General features: G+C 35.4%; 1 protein-coding gene across 1 annotated transcript in view; it reads left to right on the forward strand.

The window, feature by feature from the left end:
* Positions 1-22597, forward strand: part of MEOX2 (mesenchyme homeobox 2) — a 51663-nt gene extending 29066 nt beyond the window's left edge. Inside the window, exons 2-3 of the mRNA XM_061996974.1 lie at positions 9093-9265; positions 21286-22597. Of these exons, the coding sequence (XP_061852958.1) occupies positions 9093-9265; positions 21286-21510 (398 nt within the window). The 3' untranslated portion in view covers positions 21511-22597. The remainder of the gene's footprint in view (positions 1-9092; positions 9266-21285) is intronic.
* Positions 22598-27814: the final 5217 nt, after the last annotated feature.

The following is a 27814-nucleotide window of genomic DNA, read 5'->3' on the forward strand; positions in this document are numbered from 1 at the left end:
TTTTCTGTTTAATTATGTGAATTTTTCCATCCGTTAACAATTGTACTATCGTTTGAAGCAGGAAATCGCGTTAGCTTCAAACATGACAAATCCTTTGGGTGTTTTTAATGGATTCTACCATTTATGACAATCATTTGAGAAAACACAAAGAAAGGAAAGTGTGGTGTGCTGCTAAGGAGAAAAAGAATTGGGTAACATAGAAGAATTACACTGAAAAATACCACTGTGAAATGGCTTCCTCTTTCCTGTAGCAGCAAAATAATCCATAGAAAGACCTGAAGTGGAATTGCTGGTACCCACTTGGAATTTCCTTTGTGTAACCATATCATGAGGATCTGCTTTGGAAAGATGTGTGAGTAAGGTGATATGGAGCCCTAAAGAAACTCCAGTGGTATTAAAGTTCTGTAAATGTTTCAGCTTTTATTGCTTAGTATAGAAAACTGAAATACAGAATTCTTTGCTTTATAGGCAAACTATTTTTTTTTGTTTTGTTGTTTGGTATGGGAACTCATGAAATTGAATTTAAAAAAAAAAAACCTGGATAATTGATATCTTTGTGTGGAGTAACTTAGTTCATAACTCCTCATTAAAAATGTTTTACCAACAGATCCTGTCAATAATATCCAGAAGGTCTGAACTTTCTAGGCAATAGAAATATCAGCAAGAGCCGACTGTGCTTTGTGAAGCAGATGTCATTAGTCTTGCAATGGAATGTAGTGATGCTTTAAATGCAAGGGACTTTGAATGTAAATTTCACAACACATAAAACTAATGGTCATTTATGTTAAAAAGTTAATTTAGAAACAAGGTCTGTAAAATGCATTGCTTAACATATTTTCTTATCTCCACTGTACTTTTGATTGTTAACATTAACATGGTACTCTGGCTTTACAGAGGAAAAAAAACCCAAACCCTGATTTCACAATATTTTAATTCTAGATAGTGTGTGCAGGATACATACTGGTATAATTTCTTTATAGATTTCTTATCAGCAAGTCACTGCAATCTATTTTTCCATTCCTTAGCTTCATCTCTGTTTTTAAGACTGTTTTTGTCTTAGGCTAAATATTCACTATTTTATGTCATATAAAGTGGAACAACCTGAACAATATTTTAGCTATGACAAGGAGGCAGATCTATATCTACTTGTGAGAAAACACCTCCTCAAAAAGCTCAGTGGCCAGAAGACTGAAACATCCAGAGTGTATTCTTTATCATTAAAGTATTTCAGATAGGAATTAAATATGGCTTTTTGTTAAATCTGAATCCCGGAACACTGCCTATGTTGACTACTCTAGTATTTTTGGCAGATCAAGGGTCTCCCTGCTCCACAAATCTAAAATGAAAACTACAACTCAGCATTTTAAGGAGATAAGACTTGTTGAGATAAGCTCTGTGTCACATGCTGTTCTTAAGCAGCTACTTCCCTACAGTTGGTAGTGCTTTAGATATTTCATGGGCCAGGAAATTTTTTTTTTCCTTTTTTTGCAGGAAGAATCTGTTTTCCTAAGTATTTTCATGCAATAAAGTAGGGTCAAAGGGAGTATTTTAATGTCTTGGAATTCTGATACAGCTGTTGTGCTGGGAGCGCTTTCATCACTGAGCACTTTCATCACTGATGACTGAGGCATGGATAGTTTTTGAGATGGGTTTGGTTGCTCTCTATTCTGCTTCCTTTGGATAGGAAAGAGCCTTGATGGGAGATATCTAGGAGGTGAGACTCAAGAAAAGGAAGATTATATAAACTTCTGTCTCAATTGCCATTTTCTCTACTTGCATGTCTTTAAGAGGCTTCTGCATGGAAAAATTCTTGGTTTGATTTTGTAGGTTAACTCTTACTCATGAGTACTGACTGGAATCTGTGGGGAGATGGTTCTGGCAGCCCTCACATGAAAATAATAATGCAACTCTTTTATATGAAAGCAAAAAATGATTTGGTAAATAGGCAACCACAACCTGTATGTTATCTAACACTGCATGCAAGAGATGTACCTTCAAATGGGAATTGGAAATCCCATTGGAGATACTCCTATTAAAATGCAGCCTGTAGGGTTTCTTTAAGGGAAATTCTCTTGTCTTGGGTTTGACTGGGTTAGGGGTAATTTTCATAAGAAGATGAGAGGGGGCACAGTCGGGACAGCTGGCCCAGGCTGGCCAAAGGGGCATTTGTTACCATGCTGATGTCATGCTCAGTATAGACCTGGGGATGCTGGCTGTGGGAGGGGAAGTGCAGGAGCCACATTTTTCAGCCAGGACTGCATGTTGAGTTCCATGTGGTGAGCAAGTACGTGACGTATTACTCGCTTTGTATAAGCCTTTATTAGTATTATTGTTACGATTGTTTCTTCTCCCCTTGTTCTATTAAATTGTCCTATTTCAACCCACAAGGTTTTACCTTTTTCTTCTGATGCTCTTTTCCATCCCACCTAGGGGCATGAAGGAGTGAGAGGTTGCATGGTTCTTTGTTGACAGCTGGGCTTAAACCACAACAGTTGACGTTTTAGATAAATTTTCAGGTGCTTCTTAAAGTGTCTTTCAGGTCTTCTTTATTAAAATTAGCTGTCCTTATGCAACATTTGGGTCTGAAAGTAGCATCTTCCACATGAAGATCTATTTACTAGTCTAATTATTCATATGAAAGAATTCATATTTTGTCTCCCATATTTGAATGGTTTGAAAAAGAAGTGACACATACATGCTATATAGTTAGATCAATCAGATGGCCTGGCAGAAACACAACTTTTCTAGCATAGATATCTTCAAGGATCTGGAGCATTAGCTATCACAGTGTTATGAATCAGTGTTGCTGATACTGCAGTATAATCCCTAGACTTGAGGTTCCAGGAGGAACAAAAAGAGTTGGCAGCAACAACTACTAGGTATATAATATGTTTTGGAATACCCACAGGTTTTGCTGTGCCAGTTTCTGGGTTTGATTGGGAGTGGATATAAGGCTGTTTTATATTGTAAATTGTCACAGACTGGGTTAGAAATCTTTAAATGAGTAAGCAAACAAAAGTTTTATTGAAATTAAAAGGAAGATTCATGTAATTTTATGTTGTGCTACTGTGCAGCTTTGCCCAGTTGCACATGCAGAGTTGTGAATTGCGGAAATAACAATGCTGTTTGTTCCAGTTTTCAGAAAGGATTCACTAAATACGTTCAGTGAATTACAACTCTAGAAATACTTTTAATGATATTCTCAAAAGAGACATCAGATTGAATTTGTGCAGTGATTTGGAACTGTACTTTTAACTGAACAAAGTCTTCTAAGAATATTATTTAAATGACTTTAAAGTGAAGTATGAAATAAAAATAGATTAAATAAGTCTACAGCATGGTTGCATAGTCACAACTGATGCAAATAAGAATGTGTGCCTAGCTATGTAGTTTTGTATAGACTTGGATTTAGATATCTTTTTTTGGTACAAAGATTCTACTCAAAAGTAGTAAATGGGATTTAAACTGGGATCATGCGAAGCAATGGGCAATATTTTGGACACAGGATAAGTTTACATTCTGAGCAACTTAGAAATTAAAATATTTTTAAAATCATGGAAAAATTGTGTATTATTCTGTATTCAATGTAAGAAAATGTTTGGAAGTGACAATTAATAGGTAAATCTTGTTCTCACCTGTAGTTACTGGCAAATCATTAGGAATAATATGGAGACCTTTATGCCAGCTCCTTGTGTCTGAAGGAACTACTTAATTTTGTCAGAAAATATAATTAATTATAAAGTATCAGAAACAAATAGATTAGGCAATTCAACTGTTTACCAGTATGTATTTCTAACCATTAAAAAATAGTGACGTCCCGTCCTTCATAATATCCTTTTGCAACACCAATAGCGCAAAGTTGCTTATTTTCTTCATGTTAATGATTCTATGCTAGATTATTGCCCAGATACAAAAGTATTTTTCCCTAAGTTCATATTGATTATCTTCAAGGAAAAAAAGAGATAATTTCTATTTGAATGACATATTGTTGTGTTTTATTGATGTTTAGGCACTGTAATGCTTTTGTTTACATGCTAGTGTTTTAAACAAAAGTAGAGGAACTAAGTTTAAAAGAAATATTTTAGGCACCATTGAACTAGTAAAGTAATAAGCTTTCTGCATTGTTTACTTCATATAGATTGCTTCATTTTAAAGTACATAACTATCTAGTCATTTTCTGCACTTGAATATCATTTATAGGAAGGTGTGCAATTAAAACATTTAATATATCCATCTCGACTGGAAATTTATAGTGAAATGAGTTTAGAAATAGGTTGTTCATCGTAGGGACTTTCTGCGAATAAATGTTAAAAGATGTGAGTCAAAGTTGAAAGCTTGGATGTCAAATAACAGTTCTTAAAGTGAAATGCCAGTGACCTTTTTGTCACAATTACTGATTATTACCACTACTGCTCTCAACTGCTACTGCTAATAGAGCACTACTAATGTGAGTTATTTGAAAAAAAATCTTCTCTAGGATCCTACATTGCAGATGTTAACTGAAATAAAAACCCAGGTGCTTCTTTCACATTTTGACTGTGATTGTGACCCTGCAGTCAGCAGCAGATCTTTTCATTGCAGATCTTCTGAATAATCTCTTTTCCCTGGTTTGTGCACAGTCCTTTTTACCTAGTCATGCATCAAAAGCAAAAATATCAAAACGATCACCTTTCATATTCTACACCTAGGAGTTAGATCCTGTATTTGCTTGGTATACTTCATCTCTCAATATAGAGAGACGAAAATGCAAACTCCAAAAGAAAAACACAAATGTTGGGATTGACAGTGATCCTTTTGTTAGTGTAAAGAAGTAGTAACTTTTGAGAGTAAGGAATATTGCAATGGAATGAACAGTAATGATTATTTTTTAAATATTGAGCTATTATTAAATTCAGGAAAAAATAGAAACAAACCTTTAGTCTATTGAACAGTCATTTAGAACTTCTAATATCTTTCCAGACAGTGCCTTCCATATCAGTTACCAACAAGCATTTTTGTTCAACAGGAGATATTAAAGATGCTGCCTGGAATTTTTGAAAACTGATAGAAGCAGTTCTGAGCAAGAAGTATGACCTGAATCTCTTAATGCAGTGTTTAACTGCCTACATTACTTGACATCCAAAGAACAAAGGTTTGCAAAAGAGAGACTGATAAGATACTGATACCTGCATCTAGGCTACATATTCTGAGAGAGTGCCAGAATTTGTCTGGAGGAAGGTGGAAGACAAACAATATAGATTGCTGCATTTTTCATCAGGTGGTTTATACCTCTGTATATATTTTCCATGTGCTTTTTGAGAGGCAAGGAGCATAACTTACATCCCCCTAGGCTTTGTTCTCTGCCTCTACACCTACCATTTGGCACAAGATGTGGCCAGTAGAAGAAAACTAAGGTTGTTGAGTCTTTATTGTTGTCTTAGTTGCAACAGCTGCAAAACAGATGTAGGCTGATATGAGTTCTGCCAAAAAAGCTTTTCCAGGTCTCCCACCTATTTTCCACCAAAGAGAAGCTAATCGGGTGGTATGAACGGAGACCCGAAGGTCAGAAAGAGATGGGAGCTCCTCTCCCTGGCTCTACAGAGACTGTTAAAAAGGAACAATCAGAAAACCTAGATTTACTACTTTGGAAATTAAACCAACCAAAATTTATAGAGGTGACATTTCTTAAAAAATACTGTTCCAAGTAGCATGATGTCAACGGGAAATAAAGGCAATCTGTACGTGAACAAGTACAGCAACACTGTAGCAAAGACAGATAACAGGAGTTCAACTGGTGCTTACCTAACTGGCATCCATCTAAGTCTCTTTTTAGGTATATTTTCAGTTTTTCAAATACATTAAGCAAAATACCATTCTTAGTGGCTAAATCTTTGCTGAAACAGATTTCCTAGGATTAGATTTGTTCTGCTGTGTGAACCTCAGTACTGAGAACAAGTCAGCTTTCTGGGTACCTGTCTCAGGTTTCTACGTACCTCTCCAACTTCTGCTTTCAGTCATATTTGAATATACCATATGAGGTTTTTTAAGAGTGTCTTGACTATTACAAATGCATTCAATGACATTCACAGTAAATAAATAAAAACTTAAATTTATTTTCCACTGTGTCAGTCTGCTGATGAAATCATACTGCTGACAAAACTGTGGCTGCCAAGCACTTGTGCTTCAACATTGACTCAATAGTAGTATCCAGCAATGACAGAAATGTCTAAATAACCAGTTATCCAAGCATGCTTATATTTATGCAGGATCTGTGTGGGCTAACATTGCTAGCAGTGTTGAGTCTTTTGTGCTGGCAAAGATCATATAATCATAGAATCATAGAACGGTAAGGGTTGGAAGGGACCTTTAGAGATCATCTAGTCCAACCCCCCTGCAGAAGCAGGTCCACCTACATCAGGTCACACAGGAATGTGTCCAGGTGGGTCTTGAAGACCTCCAAGGAAGGATACTGGCTCCAGGGGCAGCCTGTGCCAGGGCTCTGTTACCCTCACAGTGAAATAGTTTTTTCTTATGTTTAAATGAAACTTTTTGTGTTCCAGCTTCATCCCATTACCCTTGTCCTGTTGCTAGATACCATAGAAAAAAGGGATGCCCCAACCTCCTGACACCCACCATTTAGATATTTGTAAATATTAATGAGATCCCCATGACGGACAAATACTACTCAGGCAGTTATATTTCCCTTCCGTAGAGCAGAGATCTTAACTGCATTTGTAAATTGGGAACTCAGAACCATCAGTATTTACCTCGACAATTACTTGGCTTCTTATGGTTTTCTTGGCCATACAGTAATTCTGTTTTCCTTATAGAATCATCAGCTTGCAGAAAAAAACTCTTGTGGTACAAGTTTCAGTCACTTACGGAGATCGGTATCCTCCTGAGAGATGTTTGAATGGCTACTGCTCAAGTTTTTCCCTTTGACTGTTCACAAGAACAGTAATTATCAAGGCTTTACACCCTTTACCGCATTCTGTTGTGTTTCCAGTCTTATGTCTTAATTTTTAGTATTTAATTCTAATATGGTATCAGTGTCATCTGTAGATGTATTACTTTTATTTAAGGTCACAACCTTTAGTCTGGAAACCAGTGAGCCATGGATTGTTCTTACACCAAGTACTGACATGGGAAGACTTCTTAGGTCATGGTCTCATGCAGGCACAGGTTTACCAAGACAGTTAAGAGGAGCTTAGCAATCACTGCACAAAATACATTTCTATGCTGTACTGCAGATAAGAAGTATGCACACCCACCTGCTTTCAAACGTATGAAACACATGTCTGGTGGTATAAGAACAGTAAGTCCAAATGCTAAGAAAAATTATTTAGGTATCTATCTTCAGTTATTCATTGGAATACGGATATAGATGTTGAAGTATTTAAGTTTGGGACATTTACATATTATTTGGACCTTATAATGAGGTGGCAGATGAGGAAATTTCAAGGAAGAAAAGCAACATGTTCCTGCAATGAAAAAATGCAAAAAGAAGTTATAATGACTCTAGTTTGCTAATTAGCATGAAGTAAAAAATGTGAACTTGTAGACTTAAGGTGATTTTGTTCTGTCAAGTTTTCTATGTTGACTTTGGATAATGAACCATGGCTCCACACTGTAGTCATTGGGAGTACCATCTAATGGGGTCCTATCCGAGGCAGTCCTGACTTGTGGCTGAACAGCTCCCAGACCCACTGAACAACTGTGGTGGATACTCTCAGTCACAAAACCAACAGTACACTGGACGTTTGAAGGAAAGTTCTGTATTTCATGTCAGTAAAAGTTAAGAGATTTGGTGATTTGAACCCATTAGTTTTAAAGCATTTTAAATTAATGACTATGTCACTAAGTCAAGCATCAATAGTTCTCCTTTAAAAGAAAAAAACATTCCTTTGAAAGCAATAGACTAACTGACAAAAAGTGAATGCATTTTTATACCTTTATAAAATGCAGATAGTTGACTGTAGTTTTGAAGCTACTAGCCAGTTGGATGGTCTCTGGCATGTGGATGATTCATCAGACACAGAGTCTCAGGGAGTGATTTCTTGTGGGCTTGTTCATATGAATGGTGATGCAGATTTCTATTTAAATCAGCAGCTGAAGTGTGAATTTCTCTGTGACATTTTTAAGATGGTTCACTAGGCCAGAATTTAACTAATGATACTCCTACTGATCACCTGCTAATTTTGGATTTATAGGAGTTCTATCATACCCAAGCTTATACATGTCTGGTCCTTTGAAATTTTTTTTCCTCTTTCTACTCTCTGTTTTCTGGGTTGTTTTTTTTTGGATTTGAGATTTTTTTCTCTCTCTCTCTCTTTTTTTTTTTTTTTTTTTTTTTTAATTTGATCTCTTTTCATTTATTGAAAGAGACTTCACTGACAGCAACAGAATGACTGTCACTGAATTCAGTACTTTGGCTCAGGACCAGATGTACCTGTTTCTGAGAGTACAAGGAATCAGGAGGGTGGTAATGAAACTTTCAGCAAAGCTTCTCTGATTGTGGCCAAAGTACTCCTTAGGTAATGAGCAGTAGCAAATTTCCTATATTGATACCAGATGCACCATGGCATGAGTAGGAGGAGACCCCATTAGAACATGAGATGTGCTTACAAATTTATTTTTGTTATGTGTTGTATTTCCTATGTTTTGTCTGTTACCTTTCCCCGAAAGTAGACCTGGGCTTAAACTTTAAAGTTTATTCTTTAAAATAGAACATTGGCTTAAGGTATTAGTGAAATAATAGGAGAGATTCTTGAAGCATTACTCATTGAGACATTAATAAAAATGGATGCACTGAAAGTTGCCAGAAGTGGAAAGGAATTGAAGCTTTGCAGAAATTCTACAGAGAACACTTAGGGAATGAAAAACGGACAGGTTTTAAGCTGAAGTTTGATGTGTTTGGAGGCACAGTTCACATCTGTCAAAATTACTACTGCCTTCCTTACAGTGAAAAATTCATTGGTATGAAAGCAAGGATGTGTTTCTGAGAGAAGAAAGTTTGAAGAATGTAATGTAAGCATGTTGTTATCTTTAGGCTTGTTGTCTATGTGGATGTATGCTTGTCATTACTTCATTTTTTTCATCTTTCTTGTTTTCAGATTCCCAAGAAGGAAACTACAAGTCAGAGGTCAACAGTAAACCCAGGAAGGAAAGGACAGCTTTCACCAAGGAGCAAATCAGAGAGCTAGAAGCAGAATTTGCTCATCATAACTATTTGACCCGGCTGAGGCGATATGAGATAGCAGTAAACCTTGATCTCACTGAAAGACAGGTACTGATGCAAAATATTGGACTTTAAATGTTTGCCCAATATTTATCAGTGGTTAGTAGCCCCTCACAGTAGAGCTGTTGTTTATGTCACTAATAAATATGTTTATATATCAGACTGTTTATAGCAAACATTTATTTTCTCTTTGCTATACAAGTGATTTATATTTTTGCACGTACCAGCTACAGATTAGTCTTATCTAGTAGGCAGAGCTGGAAGAGAAAAACACGAGTAATATATCTGTTAAACTGGTGCATGTATTTTCTAGTTTGCCTACACTGATGCAGCTGAAGAAGTGGTAGGACTCAAATACTGAATGCACAAGCAGTTGATTTGCCTGCATGCAACAGATATGAGCATCTTGGTTTAGTCTAGTAAATATATGTAGTTACCATTTGTCCAGAATTTCTGAACATCCTGTTTCCAGATGGCAGCAAGAATGGGAACCCCAGTAAAAGTGGAAGGCATTTTTAACTACTTTATCTTACCCTGCACTGTGAAAGCAGAGGAGATGATGGAATTTCTTACCACTGTTACTGGTTTCCTGCTCACCAAACCGTGGTCCAGAAAGTGCTTCTGCATGTGCTTAAGTTTCAGCATGCATACTCTCACATTTATTTCTCATGGAAATATTTATGTTAAGCCTGTACTGAAGCATTTCAAGATCTTGACCAAACACACTAAATAGGTAGTTAAGTCACGTTTCAAATAATCATTACATCAACATACACATTTTAAAAATGTGGTTTCGCAAAGACTTTTAGAATACTGAAGTACACTAAACCTGATAAATATTGCCTACGGTTTTATTGTTAAAATTGAAAGCCTTTGCCCAGCTTTTTGCCCACTGATAGTCATCTCTTCAGGAATCAATACTAGATTGAGGGATTTCTTTAGATACAATCAGGAAGTTGATGATGTATTCAAGGGAAGGTATCAAAATAACACTATGATTTTTGAGCTCTAGATATGAGAAGTTTGTAATTTTCTTGAGTTTCATTAATACCTGCTAATGCCTTTTCTATCCATCTGAACACGAATTACTCACACAAGCAAATTAAACAGTTGTTTTATTTTAAGGCTTCTGGAGAGTGACTGTCCCTTACAGTTTGTCAAGAAGCCAGTAATTTATCTCGTTTGACTTCAACACACATTGCCAGGCTCCACTGTGGTAATTTTTAGTTATGTAAATATTTTTGTTATCTTTGGATGTTGAATAACAGTTCTTGAAGTGAAATCACAATTGTTCTTAAAATGAACACACCATTTTGTATCAAACAATTGATAAAATTTTGCCTTTTCATTTTCACTAAGGTAAGCCAAAACAATTAGATTAACTTCCACACCTGATTTTGACAGCTAAGGGGAGGAGGAATGAGTTCTTGTCTCAGTGACAAAGGTACAGTTGGTGTGGAACTGAGCAATGCTAAAGAAATTTTTAAAGATACCTACAGGACAATTTGACGAGAATCAGTTGCCTGAATGCAGAAAATATAGCCCTACATTTAATAATGGTGAATTTGCTCTGGAATTTCACTGTATTTTCCCTTATAAATGTTTTATTATTTTCTTCAAAGATCTGGTTGAGCAGTACAACTAAATGAAGAGACAGTTCACTATCCTAAAGGAAATAGTTAAACAAAAGACATTTAACATACTGAAAAGGGACAAATAAATATTGAATACTGTCCCTGGAGGAGAAAAGGGAGCCTCTGCTACACAAGTGCAGAGAATTCATTTAAATCATGGAAACATGTGCTGTTTTCTACCTGTCACATAATATCAGTTCTAAGCATTCTGCTGATAATAGTGATAATTTGTACAGAATTATAATTAGCCCATGTAATTATATAATTCTTCTCTGCTTCCCCAGATTATCACAGTGACAACTGAGCTGCTAGAGATAGCTCCCTTCCATCTTTCCTTTCTGCCTTCCTTCCTTCCTGCCTTCTTTCTTCCTGCCTTCCTTTATAAAGCCACCCTTGGTTACAAGATTTTTAGCTTGATAGATTCCAGTTCGGTATCTTGCCACAATAAAATAATCTGAAAAAATAAAAAGGTTAGCATAAAAACTGGGTTGTTAATTGAAAACAAAAAGAATATTGGGAGGAAGTTCTGGACATATTTTTCAGTTTCTGAATCATAACAAACCAAGTAATGACGTCACTTCCAATGTTGTCAACTAGAAATGTCTCTGTTTTTTAAAATGAAATATCTTGCTCGGATGGAAAAATGGTGTAAATAGGCATGAAACTGGGTGTGGGTTTCCATGGAATATGGCAGATTTTAGAAGCTGAATGCAGTAAATCAAAAGGCTTGACTCTCCTTGCATACTTGTTTTACATCAGTATTCCTTTGGTGACTTAAAAGAAAATACTCCAGGGTGAACCTGGTGTGGTACTAATATTTCTTCTTTTTTTTCCTCCAGTTAAGAGACTGAGCTTATATTCAGGACCTGTCTTTCCATCATTATCAGAACTAATGACTGTTCTTGAACAGGATATCAACACTTATTTGTTTATTTACTATTGTTATATTGTTTCTTTTACTAGCTGTCCCAACAGCGGAGATCATGTCTGATTGCTATGTTAAACAGATGCAAAAAAAGCATTCCTTTCTCTAAAATTCTTAGAAATTAATTAAAATATATTAATGGAATTCCAAAAAGACCCACTGTACAGAGAGATAGCATTTTTAGGCAATTGTGATTTCTGGAACAATTTTCTTTTACTTTTTCCCCCAACGGCTGAATTGCAGAAAATGGTACCTAATAGGCTGTAGTTTTGTCATTTGAAATGTGACAACCTTGATGTCGTCACAGGCTGTAGACCTATTTGTGTGAGTAGAATTTTTACACAGAGAATTGAAACTTGCTTCAGATAACACAATGAAAAAACCAGCAATGGGTATTGGGTGAACTAATGTATCTACTCAGAAAACAGGTTTGAGAGAAGACCTAACCCCAGATGGAAAGAATTGTTTAGCATAATTGGTTTTGCTATCTAGTATTTTAAATGACAAGCATCATAGTATTCAGAGGGCAGAAGAAAAAAATCATCTGAGGAAAGTATTGTTGGGTCATCCTCAAGTTACAACTTTCAGTTATTTCCCAAGATGTGAGATAAATCACAGAGCCCATTATCTTAAGAAAGCTTTATCTTCCTCTGGACAATAGTGATAATTTCAACCATATGCCACATTTTAAAAGAGGCACTAACCAACTAACACTTCATAATTACCTTTCCATGGCATTTAAATAAGCCATGGAAAGAACCATATGTCTGACCATATTTAAAAAGCTATATAAGGGTATTAAAGTTTTCTACAGCCATTGAAGTAAGGCTCCATTTGACTTTTGAAACAACTTACAAGATCGGTTCAAACATAAATGACTCATGGAAGACCATTTCACAAAAATAGTAATGAAAAAAACCCCTCACAACATATGGATCAGTGAAGGGACTAATCCTATCACTCCCTAAAAATGAAACCTGAGTTACAAGACAGAAGAATGAAATGAAGTTAAATGAAATGAAATAAATGCCTCAATTGCCTAGATACTAAGAGAGCACTTTGAGAGCATTATAAGCACATCTGGTGGTAGGATGGCTCTATTATGGTATTGTAAGAATTCCAGCACTATAGGTACATATAATTCCTACTTCATCTCCTATAGAGTGCACTAACAATCCCTGCTCAGCCGGCAGTTAATAATTTTCAGCTGGCAGGCCTCTATTATATATTGAAGAGCCAGTGAGACTAAAAACTATCTTAGCTCCCTAGACATTTGTAACCTTGACAAGCGCATTCTTGGCTTTTTTGTACATCCAGATAAACTTGGAGAAGGTTTCATGCAAACTTTTTAATATCTCACTGTGGGATGAGGAGAGGAAGCAGCTGCAGTGGGGTATCAGAGGCGTGGCAAAATGGACATTTTTATGGAGTTCATCCTGCCAAATATAGAAAGAGTAGGAGATCTTTCCACCTCGCAAGATCTTTTTGCATGGAGCTAATCAAAAGGGTAATGTTGCAGTTCTGCAGGCTAGCTAAGGTTACCGGAATAAACAGTCCAAATATGTAATGCTTCTGTTTGCCAACATAAACGGAAAATCCCACCTAGTCAGATTAAATTCTGCTGATGGCAATGAGAAGGTTTATTTCTTCTTAACTTTAATTTCCAATACCCACCCAGAAGGCACCAATCATTTAAAAAAGGCCTGAAGCCATTGATTTTGCATAGAAAAAGACAACATTTTGTCAAAATAGTTTGTGGGTTTTAGTTTGTGTCTAACTGTGTTTGGCTTCCATATACATGGTACCAACATGGGATGAGTACCAAAGGAAGAAACGTTGTAATGCCTTTTTCTACCAGAAAAAAAAGGAAGCAGCATTATTATTTCGATGCATTTTGACAATGTTGCTGTAGTACCATAACTCACACTGTAGCACTGAATTGTTGTGACTATACAAATAACGAATGAAGTTTTCCATTAGAATAGTTTCCTCCAGAACTGATTACCTCAATCCTCCATCACAAGTGACTTCATTAAAATCCCTTTCAGTATCTCAGAGCTCAGGGAAGGCTAATCACTGCATTATTTTAGATTTCACTGGTAGAGTAAGAGTAGCTCCCTTTAGTCAGATGAGGAAGCAAGTTCAATGCTTCTCAATTAGGTGTTTGTTCTGAACCACTCACTAATATTTTTCTTGAGCAATATGAATAGCAGCAGCAAGAGTTACTGTGCTAACTCAGTTTGTTCCTTCTTAGGAAAGAATGCTCCTGGCAAACTTAATTGTAGCTCATGCATAATTTTGATTTGCATGATAATTCTTAAAAAAGTATATGGCAAAACTTCAAACAGCATATTTACTTTTTCAGTATTGATTGAATTCAAACAAGTAATTCCATGTGCAAAGATCCAAGTGGTTCAAGCTGTTAATAGTGAGTGGACTCTACACCTGCAGAGAAATCCCGTGATGTTCTGGGTGGGGAGAAGCCTCTTTGCCAAACAGCACATGCAATATAGACAGAAATATTAGCAGCTCATATGGCTGCTTTTACAAAGTAAGTAAAGTGCTGTCCACTACCCCTACCCTTTCTTAGGTAAAAATTGAGAAAGATGGGTCTTCTTCTGACAACTGTTTAATGAGAGAGAAGGTTTGTCATTTATGTTCACTTTGAAAAACAGACGAAATCAGTGAGGAACAAATGAAGAGGTACAAATGAACATGTAGAGGTACAAGACATTGAAAAATGTTGAGTCTCTTTTTAGTTTCACTAGTTTCTTCTCCTCAAGGCAGGTCCTGCTGAAAACAGTTGCAGCATCTTGAGGATAACTAGGTTTAAAAAGGGATGTTGATTTTGAGGCTAGTTTACCATCAAAAGACTCAGGACTGGCTTGTTTTGGAACACAAAATGCTTTCTCCAGATTTGAAGCCAGGAACTGTGAAACTAACCTAATTGAATACAACCAACAGTGGTTCTTACTTGGGCAGGGAGATGGCTTCTGTAGCCATAAAGCCCTGAAGGGTTGCCATGAGCCAGTAGTCAGGGGATGCTCTCTGCTGAGACTCATTCCTTTAAAATTGCCTTTCTTCATACTCTAGTAGCGGAAAAGAGCACCAGCATACTCAGCCAAAAGCCAGTCTTGATGACCTATCATCTTTCAACTTTCACACTCTATTGACTTGTGCCCTACAGATTGTCATTCTTTGCCTCTGGACAAAAAAGAGAGCCTAATTGTATAAAAAAATAGTCCTTTTGATTATGTGCAACAAATCCGGAGGAAAGAATCAGAAATACTGTGTCCCATTCTGCTTAAGGTATGTTAAACCTGCAACCTTGTTAGGAGAGGTTTTGAATAGGATGGGTTGGTTGGTTGATCATGAAATTAACTTTTAAGATCACTGATGGATAAGGTTGTAGGGTTGTAGTTCTTTGGATGGAGTAGAGGAAGGTAAACTGAGTGTTATCAAAGACTTCTGAAACTGGAATGAAATACTCCTATCACTGCTCTTGTCTGAAATATAATCTCTATTCCATCCTTGTTTAAATGTAGGAGGTAGAGGGGAGAATGTATCACCTAAGCAGTACCCAAATCTCAACTTGACTTCTATGTAATGAAAACCCAGAACTCACTCCTACACCTTCCTGGGTGCCAATAGCTCCAACTGCCCTTTGTGCACCTGCCAAAATATCCCTTTTTTTCAACAGCTGTTGCAAATGACTTGTGCACATTCAATGCAAGGTCTTGTAATGTAACACAGAGCAGACTGGTTAAAATCAGTGAGCAGGTGACTTAAGCAATTTTAATCAGAAGTGTCTGGTACTACTCATTAATTTCCAGAGAAAAGTTGATTTTCTCCAATTGATGTATGTTTTTACTTTTTAATGATATTAAGATGACATTTAATACTCCGATTTATTTAAACTGGTTTTAAGTTCAAAATATGTTTAAGATTTTTAGGAGGTTTTTTTTTTAATAGAAATTGGAATTCCTTGGAATTATATAAGGAAAAAAAATCTTTAATTAAATATAATTAAATTAAATTAAATTAATTTTACCTTAACTTACCCTCCCATATATACAGCATAACTGAAATCCAGATAAACTATTTAAAATCTCATGTCAAGTTTAGTTACTGAGGTGAACTGCTAACTCTGACTAGCATTTCTGTAAATATTTTTAACTAATAGATTTTATTCTTCCAACCTTTGTATTTATTCAAAAATGTAGAATAGGGAAATAAACTTTTCTGGGTTTATATGCCTATTTGCTTTTATAAGTTTGTGGAATTAACTACAGCAAAAATACTGTCTCTATATATAGAAAAAAAGGTAAGTTTCAGCTGTACGACACCAGTGATTTCTGTAAAGTTCAGGAGTTTGTTTTTCTTTAAAACTTGGCAGCAAAAGTGTACTATATAAAAATAACAGGAAAGTTTTCAAAGCCAAAGAAAGTTGAGAATTACAATTTTCAAATTGTTTTTAATTTTGAAAAGTCAGGCTTATTGTTGTCCATATGTTTGTCTGCATTAGAGGAAAATAAATTGACAGATTAAAAATAATAATAAGAATAAAATGGACAATGGATGACCAGGGGTAGAACACTTAAAAGACTTGGTGATTTGGTTTTCCTGACACATCATTTAGGTATAATAAACCATGGAATTTGAGATACTGATTTCAAAGACTCATACTTAGAAATATGCATCCCTTATAGCAAAATAAAAGTTTCAACTGGCACGGAGTCCTTGTTTCTAATTTTTAATGTTTGCGAGATATCGGGCCTCAAATTTTAATCTCGTTTGGGACTCATGCCACTAAAACTTGGAATAGAAAACCTAATTTTAGGAAAGAATCTCTCATTTCAGAAAAGAGCTTTTTTAAAGAGAAATGTCTTTTTTCTTAAGAAAGCAGACAGTGCAACTAATGCTGTTTGAATTCAGTTGTGCTTTAATTTTTCAGACAAGAATGTCTTTATTAAGAAATAATAATTATAGTAGATATATGTTTTTATTTGTACTCAACATGTAAGTAAAGTCCTATGTCCAAAGGAAGCATCTATGCTCTACAGAATATGGTAAAAGTCAATTTTGCTAAAGTTTCTGTGATTTAAGTGCTCTGCTGAAGAACATGTATTAAATCAGGAGTTTAGGTGATACTCTCATTTGGAATCAAAAGGATATGTTGACATTTGCATCAAATAGTATTAAAGATATGAAATGATAATGAAATTTTATTAAAGATATATGTGCAAGACAGCATATAATGTGGTCCTAAGCCTACTAAGTACCTATATGTCATAAGTATATAATGATTACCTTAGCGATGTAGACGCTAACAATGTCAACCTTCTTGTTTTGAATCCCCTCCTGTGACCTACAGAGCATACCTTAAACTGGTCACAGCAAATATATTTATCCTGTACAGCAGGAGATGTACAAAATGAAATAATTTACTCCTATCTTGAGTAACAGTCTAAGCATCAGATGTGGATATGCAGATGCTGAACAACTCGTTGACTAAGGGAAAAGAAGCTGCTTTCGTGCCAGTGAGCAGATGTGCTCAATAGACTGGCTTGTAAGTGCTGATTTAGAAACAGCTGTTAATGCAACCATCATCTTTAATATAGTTCATTTCCCTCCACTTCCTTTGTTTTCTCTACACACATATGCTTGCTCTACACAGTTCGATTGTGCTAGTCAGAGGGTAGAGAAGAAGCAGTGCATTTTAATAAATAATAGGCAATTAGGATATGATTCTGGGAGGTGGTGAGCACTCTTCACTCCTGCTGAGGCAAACATAGATGTGAAAAAAGGGATTAAAAGGTTCATAAAACCTATTGTATGAAGTTTGTCATAGTAGATCTTTACTTTAAATGGATATAATTTTTGCAAAAGTTGTAAATGGCACAAGCTAATTCTTTCACTGGAAAAAAGTTAGAGAGTTTTTCAAATTCACATTAGTAAGAGGTTTTTCTCTTTTTATTTTGCCTTTATTTTTTTTTGTTTCCATTTTTTCATCCTGTCTCTTTTCAATCCTCTCTCTTTTATATTTCTTAGCGTTTTGTTTTGATGCATGATTTGTGCAACACCTCTAGGTTTCAAATGAATTTGAGAAGCAGTTTTCCACGAGTCCGGATAAACTGACACTCTGAAGTACTACACATACAGTTTCCTTCATTTCCTTCTCATTACATATCAGTAACAACTATGCCCTCCATAAATGACTCTTCAGCTCCAAAGGATGTTCAGAATTCCAGTATCTGAATTTGATCTCTAGAGGAAATAACAAGTGCAGGACCTGTCTCATATTATTAGCACATAAACATTAAAATCTTCACTTAGATTCCATTGAAGTCTATGGAAAAACTCACATTGACATTATTGCACTTTGAATCAGGTCAAAAGTGGATCTCAGTACCCTGTAATGGAAGTTTTAATATTTTCAATGACAAACTTCACTATAATTGATGTCTTGTTTTTGAAAATAATTGTTGACATACCAGGTAAAGAAATTTCTAATTTGATATTATCTGAATAAATCAGATGCAGATTATTTGACATCATTTTTTTAAAAAGCAAAAGACTTTTTTTACTGTTTTGTTTTAAATTGTTATAATTTTCTCTTCATGGGAAGCTGACAGGCTGTATGCCAATTATCATTCTATAATTGATCTATATCAAAACAACATACACTTACTTAGACTCATCCCTGGTGGAGGCACTTCAGGGCATGGTCATATGAGCTAGTCTAAAGGGAGGTGATTTGAAAGAAGAGGTACTCCCCAGCCTGTTCTCAGCTACTCATTACCTGGAAGCTGGTGCCAATCAGTTGTCTTGGGTTTAATGCTCAAGGAGAAAGATTGCTCTTGTCTGTGGTTTTGTGAAATGACCTGGATTATAAAAAGCAGCAGCAAAGAAGAATAAGTTATTAAATTGGATTAGAAAACAGTAAAAATAAAAGTCAGGCCAGAAGACGTGAGAGTTTAGCTCTGTGAGAAGAGAACATAAATAAGATCCTGCAGCAGGAGCTAGGCAGTAATGAATCTGTTCACATCTTTCATAGTCAGAACAGTTTCTGACAAGGACTGTAGGAGCATTAGCTTCGTTTTCTTGAGAATCCAAAAATGAAATGGATGCATCTGGAAGGTGGTGTGCCTGGATTTCTTATGTTCCTAAATTAAAGTAGCTTGAATCCAGGCTATGCATTGAAATCTTTGCTTCAAATGCATCATTGCCATTTTTTCTTGAAACCACTCTTTGTATACACTATTCATTGCCATTTTTCTTGAAACCACTCTTTGTATACACTATTTTGCTTAAGGCTTTCCATGCTGTGAATTACTCTACAAATGTTCAAGGACATTAAAATGTTTGGAGATTTGCTTAGATATTTTAAACTTCACTCCAATTCTGTCATTTCTTCTTCCTGAAAAAAATTCTCTTGGCCCCTATTTCAGAAGTAGAGTGATAATATTCTGTGGTTCTAGGCTGAATCTAAAGTGTATAATTTTCAATGTTTAGATTATGACTGTAGTTGCATCTACTGTACTGTCCAGCACCAAAGAGAAACTTCATTGTCTTCAAGAGCAAAATTAAACCAAATGATATCTCAGCTTTCCCCAAAAAGCTGACAATGCTGTGCTAATGCTATATCCTTTTGAAGACACTGTTTCTACTTGCACCTCTAATATGTGACCTGAGTATCATAATTCCCAACATCACAGCAGCCAGTAACAAATATCTTCCCCTTTACACTCATTTCACTTTACAAGCCAGATTCTTTGGCTCTGATAGAGTTGACTAAAGGGAAGGATGTGCTGTGCTTTGCGGCTTTTAACTAACCTGGAATCATTTTGCCCTGTTCCCAAGTGGTCAACTTTAACAGCTCACTGTGGCTTTAACAGAAATAAAGAGTACAACAAAATAAATATACATCTCTTCCTTCCTGTGTAGGTACAGATAGTGACATTAACTATCAGTTCAACTGTAGTTAAAAATTTCATGTAAAATTCAAAGTGATAGTAAAGGTTAAATACTGTGATGTTTCCTGGATGTGTAAGACAGATTCAGCAAAACAGCATTTTTGTGGCTCTGTTACTCATGTTGTACAATACGTCCTGCTGTGCCTGTTCCTTGCTGTTTCTTTTAAAACTCTGAAACGTGCTGCTAAACGCAACAGAGGATACACCAACATTGCAAGCTTTCTTGCTTTCTTTCCAAGTAAAAAGTTGCAGACGTTTATTTTTCTATGGAACCTTCATACGAAGAGCTGCACAGACACACACATGAGATTTTTTTTAACAATGTTAACTCTAAATGGATCAAACCCAACTATCTTATATTTGTACTCTTTTCAGTGACAATATTTTCAGTTGACTTGAAATCAGCCTTTAATCTGGTCTAATGTATTTGACAGATGCTCTGCATATCTTTTTTTAAACTTTCTTTTGGCTATTGAAAAAAAGAGTTCTTGGGGTTTTCAGTGCTGGTACTTTAGAACTGTGCAAATAATTTTACTTCCACATCCCCCTACATTTCTATATGGAGAACGGGAGGAGGGGAAATTAATTTTAGCTGGAGTAAAATCTTGGGGTTTAATGTGACATAAAAATAGATACATTTTTAATCTTTCATGCTATGAACTTATTTTCCATTCTCATCTGAAATTACTTTCTGATTTTTACTCAAAGTTATAAGTACCATGCCCTCTGGATTTGGGAGTATTTATTTGTCTGAAAAATTTGACTGGGATCTATGGCTAGATATAGTAGAATTAAGGATCAGTCAACTAGAGTAATTTTAATCTACTTGTGAAATAGCAAAGTCAAAAGTTTTGATAGTAAGACATGTTTTGACAGTAAGAAATACTCTTTCAGATACTTAATCAAGTGAAAAACTAAAAAGCTTTTAATGTGCTTCACCTGAAGCTCACCAGCAGTGTACAAAAAAAAAAACCCAGGCAGAAAGCAGTGCAAACTTTTTGGTGCAAGTTCCTTTCTAGTTAGCAGTCCCTCCTTTGAAGGGTAATTAAAAGCACTGTAAGCACAAGGGGTAGCATTATGGGTCCCTGCCACAAGACAGGGCTCTCTATTACATGAAAGGCAGGTTCTTTTGATCACTGCCTTGATGGGAACCATTTTGCTTCTGTTTGCCTAGGAAATGGCATTAATGTTTTTCAAGAGTATGTGAACTTTTATTGTTTTCTAAAGAGCTCTGAGATCTTCCCGTTGAGCTAAACTGCTGCAGATAGCCTGGCTGCCTTCTTGCATTAACCCCCTTCTCTCTTTTGCAGTCATTCTCACATCCCCAGGGTTCATGTCCTACCCAATACTGAATCTCCTGCTCCTCAGGGAAGGGTTACTAAGCTTTTTACCATACAGACAGAAAGAAAGGCACTGTGTTGCACATTTAAAAAGCAAAAGAAAGAACTCGAATGCTGGGCAACAGCTAGAAAGATCTTTATTACCTTCAATGACCTCATCTTGATTGTTTTGTTTTGTCTCTCTTCCACAAAGGTAAAAGTTTGGTTCCAAAACAGACGGATGAAATGGAAGCGGGTAAAAGGGGGCCAGCAAGGGGCAGCAGCCCGGGAGAAGGAACTGGTGAATGTGAAAAAGGGCACACTGCTGCCTTCCGAGCTCTCTGGCATTAGCGCAGCAGGTCTCCAGCACACAGGGGACTCACTAGCAAACGATGACAGCCACGACAGCGATCACAGCTCTGAGCACGCACACTTATGATACACAGAGAGTGTTCCAACTCCGTTCTCAGGAAAGATGCTTTGCTGGCAAGCCTTACACAGGCATCGTTTACGTATGCAAGTGACTCTGGCAATGATTTTAAAGATGTTATGGAAAATTTAGGCTTATTGTGTCTGCTTTTCTTGATTTTTAGATGGTTTATGGTAAGTGCCATGTCTTAAAGGTGCCTCAAGAGTGGAGAAGTGGAAGATGAACTTACTTTGAACATTCCAGATTTGTTTGTCATGTTTATGACAGCGGGCAGGTATTTTTGCTTTAGCTTGCACTGAAAATTACATTGCTCTCAACAGACATTATATTCTGAAAACCACAATGCCACAAAATCACTATCTAGTGGATAAGAAATGTATTTTAACTCTGTATATATTTACCTTACAGCATTTTTCTGTCTTCACTAATTTTAGCAATGCATTCATATTAGCTGCTGGCAATAGTCACTCATGACAATAAATGGCTTTTTGTCTCTTTATTTTTGTTTTGTTTTTCCAAAGACATACAATACATGCAGATACTGTTGTTCAAGTAATGAAAAAAACAATACTGTCTGTGAAGACACCTCCTTGTATGACAGACAAAGCAAACCTTATGTTGCATTTACTATCAACTGCTGCTAATAGGGTATTATTAAACTTACCTAGCTCCTCAGTTCTTCTTATCTTATAACTGCAAAAAAAATGACTTTTAGGATCATAACGATAGTCCAGTAACCTGCCAAAAACTGCCATGTTCCACTCATACTTGGTGGAAATTCTCCAAAGGAATATACATTTCTACGTTTTCGTAATTGAATATGTTGATAGTTACTGACAATCTGCAGAAATGTTGTTGCTTCATCTTCAGTATAAAACCAGCAGATATGCTGGAAGTTATTATCAACTGCTTACGTTGGTAGAAATCAAAATATGAAGGTAACTCACTATTGTGTCCTATGTGTAAAATCAAGACACATTTTCTATTCCAGGCTTTTGTGTATATACAGGCAAATACCAAACCCCAAAATTTAATGCAAAACATTGATTGTACTTTGTAAAGAAATATGTTTAATAAATAATCCTTTTTAAATAAATCTAGTCTCTCTACAGTGATTTCATAGGATACTTAAAAGTCGGTTTTGTAAGAGTACTAAGCAGTTCTGATTTTTTGGGGCCTTTCAGAACTTGGTTTGTCTGTGGACAACACAAAGCTATGTTTTCAAATGTAGGCTACTAATCTTGCATAAGCCCTCTACCTTGATCCATTTGGGGAAGTCTTTCCTTTAGCAGGAAAAAGGCATCTAGCAGCTAAGGATGTCTTAGTCCAAAAACAACAAGAGTCACTTTAACCATTTTTCCAGATTTAGAGCAAATATAAAGGGTTATTTTGTTGGACCTTTTTGAAATAGATGAAAGGGAATAAATATCAGGAAGGAATGCATACTTCAGGAGAGGGAAAAAAATGCTGTTCAGGAGAGGGAAAAAAAGGTCAGAAAAAATATTGGAGAGGAATTGGAGTGGATAGTGTGATAGAAGGAGTTTTGTGAAAGAAAAGAGTGAGCAAGAAATGTTAATATCCCAGTAAATGCTTATGAGCACTCACTGAAGCACTGCAACATAGAGCAGCAGGGCATCATAAAAGGTAAATGGAATCAAGAACTCAGTGTCTGTTTTTGAAATCCTTTCCACTGTAGATTTGATCATTCGTGCCCATTAAATGTTGTCAGAATCCTTTTAGTTTAAAATATCTATGCAAACGGTAATTAATTTCTTTAAAGACTTCAGAGCATTTTATTGATTCCAACAATTAAAGGCTTTTGTTTTGCAGTTCTTTTCCAAATGCCTTTGTCATAAAAAATTGCTGGGAACAGGAGTAGGGTAGAGAAGTAAGCGAATTACTTGTGAATACTTGATTTTTTTTTATTTCATACCTGGATGGGAAAGTTTTTTTTAGGTGGTGGTGGTGGTGGTGACTATCAAAACAATAAATAACCTAGTGATTCAAACTAAAGCTTTTTATTTTTTGCCTAGGTTTTCTTCTCCTTAAATGAAATATAGATGAATTTCAAAATGAAAAATTACAATGAAAAGTTGAAAAAAAGAAACTTTGACTGGGATACTTGCAGTGGGGAAGCAGCCATTATATGTGATGATGGCAATCTGTGAGCCACAATAATCAGGAAGGCATAGTCTTTTCCCATTTCCTAGTTTTGACTGAATCAGTTGAAACTTGAAACACAGGCTGATGACAGAAACGTGCAAACAAATTTACAGAGCTAGAATAATTTTTATTTAGATAATTCAACGAACCCTCAAGGGACTGAATCATGTAACTTTGCAATACAGAAAAAAAAGAAACAAGATTAAAAAAAAATAAATAATTTCCCATGCTTTAAAAGTGGTTCAGACTTTGAATTTGGCTGTAAGGTGCTAACCATATGTAGTAACCTTTCAGATTACTTAAAGATCTATGGTGGCTTTAAGTAACTGTTTTGTGAGTACACCACTGGTAAGTGCAGAGATCCCGTAAGGCCAGAATTTGAAGCTATGAAGTCTATTCATAGTGAGCTTCATACTATGGTCTTGAATGTGAAATTTGTTTTATCTTCGTTGTCTTATATCTGTCTGCGGACTAACAGAGGGTTCTTCTACCAATCCAGCCATATGGTATAGCTAAGACTATACCATTTAACAGGTGGACAAAATAAAGCCCTAAGATTGCAACTTGCCCAAAGCTGTACAGGCACTTGGTGCTATGGTGAAATGTGATAAAACCTAGTTTGGTACATTTATCTTTAATATTTCCTGTTATTAAATAGTGGGTAATCACTTTTCATAACTTATTGTCTTCTGAGGAATAGTGATATATTTTTTGAGTTACAGTACTTTGAATATTGCATCTGTCCAAAGTTGACCATTCTTTGATGTTCTACTGTAAGTGTATTCCTAAACCAGACACTGAAATGTTTACTTTTAGGAAAAGTACAGAGAAAATATAATTGACTGTGATATTTAAAACTTCAATTTTCAACATGATAGATGATAATTCTTTTTCCTGCTGTCTCTGGGGTATAAGACTATATATTATTTGCAGAGTTTCTTTCTCTTCCCTTACGACTGTTGAGTTTTGATTTAGTGTTTTTGTTTAATATGGCTTTATTGTTTTCAGATAGCAGTTCAAAAAGTATGGTTAAAAAATAGCATTAGAAGCTGGCTGAATTTATTAAATCACAAACTGAAAGTAGTTTGGGAATTTCATTAAATGCTTTTTTTTTCTTGACTTTATTTTTTTGTCACTGAATCTAAAAAGAGCCAAAAAGGAGCACAAGAAGGAAAATACCTATGTATTTCCACCACATGCCAAGTTTCAAGGTTGTTTGTATATTTTGCTTTCTTAAATGAAGGCTTTTACTGCTGCATTCATATTATTTGTAAAAATAAAGGAAGAAGCACCATTAGGACATGCAGTTTTAGTAGCTATGAGGAAACATATGTTGGGGACAAAATGTCAGCTTGAGCCTTCATTTACAATTTCCTGGTTTTAGTCAGTTTATGTCTCTTGGGTGAGCTTGTATTTAATAGAGTACATGTACTATTTAAGATCAGCTACGAGATTCAAGAAATTTTAAAGAGTAATGTTTAAGCAGTTAAGTACTGTAATTGAATATTGTTTTGTAATGCATGTGGATTGAAAGGGAGATTTCTGTAGACAATCTGATGTCTATTAATTTTAAAATGATAATGTAGCCAATAGGCACAAATAACTGCCATAGAGCTTCAGTGATGATGTATATTATTACCTCAGATTAATAAGGATTTACTAGAGCTCATTTGCTTTTCTGTATTTCTATTCATTTTCATTTTACGTCCATAGACTTTTGACATCATTTACAGCTGAAAGCTGTAGTGTAGAAATCAATTTCAATGTCATTAAGGCCCCTGGCTGTTACTTAGGGCCTCCACATGGGACAACAAGAGGTTATCACAGTCATCTGTACAAACTGCAAATGTATTAGAAGTTTCTCAGCTCTTTATTACTTCTATACAAGTAGTGCATGCAGATCTATTAGCGATTGTCCTTTTCATGGCATCTGTACTGTCATGACTCCTGTCTGGTGAAGTTTTACTTTCATTCAGCTGAAAATGATCACCTCGTCAGTAGACTTGGCTAGTATCGACAAACAGGGAAGACTACAAAAAAAGTGTTGTAAATAAAAAGCTTATTAAAGTATTTGTAGTAGGAAATAATCATAGTTCACAGTGCTTTTTTGTAGACAGACTCCGGAGATTTTTTAAAGAAAAATAAGTTTTGAAATAACCTATTACATTAAATTAATGGCAAGGGACTCAAGGAATTCTTACTGGCCACCTTGTACAACAGGCCCAGTAAGCCTTTTTAGATTAGGTTCAGTGCCCTAGGAAATGTGCTATAAGGACTTGGTTCTGTTCTTTTTTTAAATTGCATTTTGCCCTTGAATGCTTTCTATGATAACCTCTTCTCCCCCTTATGATTCTGATTTCTTCTTCTAACAGGATTCACAAAAGGAGAGTAAATAAATATGTAGTTCTTCAAAGCAGAAGTGAAAGGTATAGTTGAGATATGGCATAAGAATGTAAACCATAATATAAAATAATGATGAAAATGGCATTTAGTTCTGTTCAGAGGAATAACAGACTGGAATAAAGCATATTACTACCATTCTTTCCAGAAATAGTTTCATACTTTTGTGCACCCATGTGCTTCAGAAAATTTTACATATTATGTTTATCTATTTATCTATTAAGGTTATATACTTGAATTGAAATATTCACTTCTGATGTCTAACAAATATAATATTACTAGCCCACAGATAGACTTCCCTCTCTCTTGAAAATTTGGCCATAAGTTAATATTAATGCATGGATTAACATTATGCTAATGTTTGGATTTTATCTGTAAATTTTGAAAGTTTAGCATCCATTAAGAGAAACCTTGAAAAATGTTATTTTACATTATTGACCAACAAGTTTCAGAATCACTCATCCTTTAAGTAATTAGCACAAAAATTGATTTCTGTATGAACTTACTTATCTTAGAACCAAACAGTAATATAATAGTTTTTGTGTTATAAAAGTATGCTTCAAAACCATATGAAGCATTGAACATCGCTAATATCTGTAAAGGTGGTTTAAGTTTGAGGGACAGAGTCTCATCCTGAGTGTTACCATGAATATAAGACACTGTATATGTTACTAAAATTTGCTTACAGACTGCAGGGTTTTTAGAAATATGCCTATTCTGAAAACTTGTAATGTTATTTGCCAAGAAATTCACATGCACAGCTGAGAAAATAGTGAAATGGCCATTTTCCCAAATTAAAAATTTATCTTGAAAAGTGCCCTTAGAACAATTTTATGGAATCACCACAGAAATGCATTTAAGAGACTAAAAACTACCAGAGAGACAAAAAAAAAAGCCCTAGTTTGGAATTAGAACACGTTGTAAATAATTTTGTATATGTATTTCTATAATTCTTATGTATATACCTATTCATTGGCACTGTGGAAATAAAATGCACAATTTTTTAGTTCATAAACTAAGTAAAACATAGAGCTGTTACTTTTCTAATTTTAGCATATTTGCATAAGACATTTAATTATGGTGATAATATTATGAGTTCTCAGAACTCCTTTTATATAGAATATTCTTACAAAAAAGAAGTAAAGATTCTTCTAAGGAAGCAAAGGGCTTCATCTAAAGCCTATAGATGGCAATGGAAAGAATACGATTGATTTCACAGGGATTTGGATTTAGCCCAAAGTACACACAAAAGTTCATACAAATCAGTGAACAGTCCAGGATTAAGACATTAGCCAATAATTTCCAAAGTGAGTGTTGACTTTGTGCCTCCATTATGACACACAGTATCCTGATTTCAATGAAGTTTTGAGCATACCGTGAAAATTAGGACCACTTTATGGAATTGTGAGTTGAGGACCCAATATTACTAGCCAGTTAGGAAAATTTTGTTCTCAATTCTAACAGAAGTCTTAGATTTATATAGCTGGCAAGTCATCACATTATGTTATTAAATCATATGTTTCATAACCAATATAAAAGAAACTTGCTGTGCTGCTTTCCTTCTCCTGTAATTTGTGGCATTAGTAGATAAGAAAAAGAAAGTGCATAATATAGAGGCAGTTTTTAACAGATGTTCCCAAATGGTTGCAGGGGAGTGGGAGTACTGAGGAAGGTAAAAGTTTCCTTCCACTCAGATGTCTGTCTTGAATTTCTCACAGTTTTTGCAGACAGTTTGGCTTACTTCCAACAT

Source organism: Colius striatus, chromosome 5 (assembly GCF_028858725.1).
Source record: "Colius striatus isolate bColStr4 chromosome 5, bColStr4.1.hap1, whole genome shotgun sequence".
NCBI lineage: Eukaryota > Metazoa > Chordata > Aves > Coliiformes > Coliidae > Colius > Colius striatus.